The sequence below is a fragment of the Penaeus vannamei genome, chromosome 37 (assembly GCF_042767895.1).
Source record: "Penaeus vannamei isolate JL-2024 chromosome 37, ASM4276789v1, whole genome shotgun sequence".
Taxonomy (NCBI): domain Eukaryota; kingdom Metazoa; phylum Arthropoda; class Malacostraca; order Decapoda; family Penaeidae; genus Penaeus; species Penaeus vannamei.
This window is the reverse complement of record NC_091585.1, coordinates 7180185-7185184: the sequence shown is the minus strand read 5'-3', so window position 1 is coordinate 7185184 and position 5000 is coordinate 7180185. Positions and strand designations below refer to the sequence as shown.

The 5000-nt window shown below is 41.3% G+C and overlaps 1 protein-coding gene across 3 annotated transcripts in view; it reads right to left on the bottom strand.

Annotated features, from left to right (window-relative positions):
• Positions 1–1976: 1976 nt before the first annotated feature.
• LOC113802205 (perilipin-1) overlaps positions 1977–5000 on the bottom strand; it is a 10748-nt gene continuing 7724 nt past the window's right edge. For 2 of the 3 annotated variants that reach the window (XM_027352737.2, XM_027352738.2), the window contains exons 3-8: positions 4823–5000; positions 4171–4272; positions 3394–3520; positions 2914–3050; positions 2499–2786; positions 1977–2319 (exon numbers count right to left, since the gene is read on the bottom strand). The exon at positions 4823–5000 is cut by the window's right edge. In XM_027352737.2, the coding sequence (XP_027208538.1) occupies positions 2170–2319; positions 2499–2786; positions 2914–3050; positions 3394–3520; positions 4171–4272; positions 4823–5000 (982 nt within the window). In that variant the 3' untranslated portion in view covers positions 1977–2169. The remainder of the gene's footprint in view (positions 2320–2498; positions 2787–2913; positions 3051–3393; positions 3521–4170; positions 4273–4822) is intronic. The other variant, XM_027352739.2, reaches the window with a different exon arrangement.

Here is a 5000-nt window from a genome sequence, read left to right as displayed (position 1 = left end):
TATCGGTACTCTCGCGGTACTCGTACGCTGCTCAAACGTTTGTCACGCCGGTGGTGCGGCCGCCTTGTGCCTGCGATTCGTCATTATCATCGGCGAACTTGCATTTTCCGCTTTCGCTGATGTTTTTTGGGCGCACGAGGGCGTATGACCAGAGTAACATTGCTGTTACACTACCGTATGAGGGGCGTCAGTCGACGAATATCCGCGCACCATGTATTACCTTGGGGATTTTCGCTGGCTTGCGCTACTTTCAATTCGTGTTGCGGTAGTGATTTCGCTGGTGGTTATTTTGTGGAGGTTTGGTGTTGCGCTGAATAATGGGCATTTTGGGGTCATTTTGGTGAAGAAAGCCGGCGTTACGACTGGGCCTGTGTGACCATTGTATTAGGCATAATATAGCTAGCGGTTCTTGTGTAAATACCTCTCCAGGTATTTACCCGATTCTTTGTAAAGACTGCCCGAAATTTTACATAGGTGAAACCGACAGAATTTCTGAAAAAATAATTTATGAGCTTAGACGTGATATCAGATACACCAGAGAATCTAATGCTTGTTTTATTCATTTATAGACACTGCCGCACGTCATGACTGGCTATTGTTGGTAATGTTTATAGGAACACACCTCGTGATGTCAACGAAGCTAATTCCTTGAGGTGGCGCTGCTCGTCAGTTTTCAGATGAGCAGATGATACGTGCAATGTTGAAAAAAAATCGAAATTAATGATTTTGATACAAAGTTGATTCTCAGCATGTTTCATCTGAAAGTAAATAACAAAAACGAAGAAAAAATGCAAAGTTACGAGTGGGCTTGGTGGTAACACATTAAGTATATGCAAGCAAGACCTATTCCAAGTCTTCCTCTCCCGCTTCATTTATCCCAGACCATTTATTGCAGCGTAGATCGCACTCCAGAGTGCGCCTCACCTGTGCTTTTCACAAATTAGAATCATGCTAGACTTGGTTCGTGCAATCTGGTACGACACAGTGATAGAAGTGGTAAGTGGCATCTTCTGCCACTGCAACTCCTTATGTACCTTTGAAATCACTGTCATTCTGTGTTCTAGTGTTACTTGATACTCCTTTGGACTTACTACATGGATTTCTATTACAACTTTTATAGTAACTATATTGCAACCAACATGCTTAAACATACTCACAATATGATGGCTTAAGAGAGTCACTCGTGCACTCTTAAGTGGAAGATGCAAGAATGATACATCACTTTATGTTCTCTAATGTTCGTGCACAATGCATAGCTGTGTAAACCACACGTATATAAGATAAAACATTTAAAAATATACAGGTTGCATTTATATAGCTCGAAATGTTGCATGAAAAGGCTTAGCTTTTGCTCTACATAAAATGAGAGACAATCAAAACTATGCAGCTGAGAGAACAAAGCACTTTAAGGCAACATGAATCTTCAAAAAATGTAAATATATGTTTGCAATATAAGAATAATATATTATCCAATATAGGAAAAGTACACTTATTATCAGGCCATGGCTGCCGCAAACACCAGATATGTGTATTGGGATGTGATAGGAAATCAAGGATTTAACACATACATCACTGCTGCTGTCATTTTTGTGTTTGACTAGTTTTGACACCATGCTGAAAATGATTATTTTACGGGTCACCTACGGCTCCTCAAATCTGGGAGCGGCTCTACAATCAGTCCACTTTGTGATTTATTTCTCTTTTTAGCTCCTCCTCAACCCGCACATCGAATAAATTTTGTAATGCATCCAGTCTGCAATTTTACACCTAGCATTTCTACTTTGTGTATTTCTTTGTACATCAGATTTTTTACTTCTGTGTTAATTTTTTGTGTAATGGAACCTTCCTCTAACTTTCCAATTTCATCTCCATCCTGTCCCTACCTTTCCATCACTTTAGCTCTATTAATTCAAGTTTCCTCGTGCGTCTAAATATCTATTCCCTCTTTAGTAACCTAGGAAATTTAAAAGATTAAATGCAGCATGAATGTTTATTGCCATATGATATGGCAGCATTAGCATAATGGAAGGTTAAATATTATAAGATGAATGAAACTTGCATGGTTAGGTGAGAATCACACAGAAGAAATAGTCAGTTGCATCACTTTTGAAGCATAAGCCATGATTATCTGTCTCGGGTCCAAAATCATCAAACGTCGAAGACTATTTTCTAATCTTTTGTCCTCCTCCTGATCTGTCTCTCTTTGTCTGCTGAGTTTCCAGGCTGCCATGCCCGGACTCTCTGCTGATTCAATGCTGCCATCCTTTCTCTCTGCTCATATGCTGCCATGGCCTGTCTCAGACTATCCTCTATCCAAATCTGAAATGAGTGGTACTAAACTATCGGTTTATATATATATATATATATATATATATATATATATATATATATATATATATATATATATATATATATATATATATATATTTTTTTTTTTTTTTTTTAATCACCAAAATTTGTCTTGATGCATTTAAATTGAAACCTCACAACAAGCTTACCCTGCTGGAGTCCAATAAATTCGTTCCCCAAGCCCAGGTGTTCGTCACTACAATTCGGCTTGACTGAATCATCTCTCTTGTAGCTCTGTTGAGATCTCGAGACTTGAAAGAGTCCTGCATGTTGGCAACGCTCCTCTGGAAATCAGGGCCTAATCTTTGCCCGATCTGTAGGTTCATCTGGAACGTTGACCGGGCAAGGCGCATGGGCAGGGAAGCGACTTCTCCTCTTTCCGGCTGACGGCTAATTTCACTGTATAGTGTTGATGCTGCTTGACGTCCGAAGTCGTACTGAAAAAAGGCTCATTTCAAAATGTCTCTCTGCCTCATACAAATGGCTCAATTTGCATGCATTTGCCATTCTTTAAAAAGCAAATTTGTCTAGCAAAGCATCATGAAAAGTGCGCATATAACTAACCAAAAGAGAGGCAGAGAAGGAGCCATCTATACTTTCACGAGTGTGTTTCAGCCTCGGGTAAGCAACATTGTGCATTGTGCGATACAGCCGCCTTCTGGTTTTGTTCAAAAGGGCTCCCACACTCCCAGCATCTGCAACTGTAAACAGTATATGGCACTACATTAATACTTTTATTGAATATAACAAATTCTAAATTGTTTTCTTATTATGGTAATTTGGAAAAGTTATAAGAGTTGGAATTTAAGCTAAATTTATGCCTTTCCATGTTTGTTAAGCATGAAATAAACAAATTTTCCTTACCCTGCACAGAAATATATTTATGAACATGCAAAGTTATAGGAGTTAGAACTTAAGCTAAACTCGTGTCATACCATATTTGTTAAACATAAAATAGTCAAACTTTCCCTACCCCACACAGAACTTTATTTATGAATCTGTAATTAAAGTTGAGTCATGGACGTATTTCAGGACTAATCTCACCTGTATCTCTTGGATCTCCTGGCTTGGCTGGCAAGACACTGTCCAGAAGCGTGTTAGCGGTGTTCACGATCCGCGCTGCTACGCCTGTGGCGGCCTGCCCTCCGGACAGCTTCGACATGAATTCTACCTGTAATATCTTTCGTTTCATTTTAGACGTTCATCAGAAATAGTTTCAGTCGCTTTGCTCTCATTATGCTCAACACTAAGCTTATGATTACGCACACTTCAATTACAAGGTAGTTAACCTAGCCATGTGATGCGAGAGTGAAATGAAAGGTAGAAGAGTTATTTTAGATGACGAGGAAACCTGGGAAACCTGCCATCGATAGGGAAATGACACAGCAGGGGTTCTAACGTCTAGGGGTTTTATTTCATGGTATCCAGTCATATGGCAATCTTCGGCAACAACTAATATAAGTACACAGTATGGACAGAAGGTATAAGATATACTAATAAGATAAAATACACACTGATTTGCACCAAACATACAAACATACTCAAATGCAATCAGTAAACCCTAGAAATGCAACAAACCTTTTTCTCAAACAAAAGAAAAACCGTTGAGTGATAGAAAGGCTATAAGTTTAGTTTATAGAAACCATTTATTGTTATCGTTAATGTAATTCCGTAATCACGTCAGTCTAGGATTGACAGCATTTTTCAATAATAGAATGAATATTTTAGCTATATGTCCCTGAAAAACCTACATCGCATTTGTGAATCAGGCACTGGTTGCATGAATCAATTAATCTTCACACGCAAGGCGAAGCTACCGACCGTGCTGGAGGCCCTGGCGGAGAGGGCGGCCGAGAGCGACACGGGCACCGTGCCCGTCCCGGCCACGGCCATCAGCATGCGCTCCCTGGTTGTGCTCACGATCTGGAGGCAGGAAAGATTTTTGCATTAATCACGACTCACAGTACGCGTGTGGGCGTGTCAGTTTATATGACATGTTATTAGATATTCATTGCATGTCTTGGTATGTCCATAGGTTTCTGTGCACGGACTGTATAACCCTCAGGGATGCACACAAATATGTATAACTGTAGGTGTGTACGTGGTCGTACGTGATCTTTACTTACAAATGAAGGAATCATTAAAAATCTGAAATACAAATTGTCTAAATGAAACCGTAAATTTCCCAATGACAGCTCTCTTTAATGTCCCATTGTGCCCTCGCTTCACGTTCCATTGCTAATGCTCTGCGGTCTGATGCGCGGCTGCTAAACGATGCACTGGACGAACACTTTGGGCTTGGGTTTACAGAACAATATGTGCGTTTTATCACTCTACATTGCAAGTGCTTTTCCCTCACGGATTTTGAAAGAAAGAACATCATTCTTCTTATTGAGATTCAGAACAATTCTTGTGCAACCACGTGTCAGTGCGCGTGCATCCTGTCTCGCCAGGCAATCCGTTCCAGCCTCACCTCCTCGGTCGGCTTCGTGATGATCGGCGCCGCCTGAGCCACCCGGTCGATTCCGCGGCACGCCCAGTTATCCACAGCCTCCCAGCCGCCCACTCGCTCCACGATGGGTGCCGCTAGGGGGAGCGCACCTGTGGCTGCCGCTCGCACGCCCTCCTCTGCCGCGAGGAGGGCGGCGCGC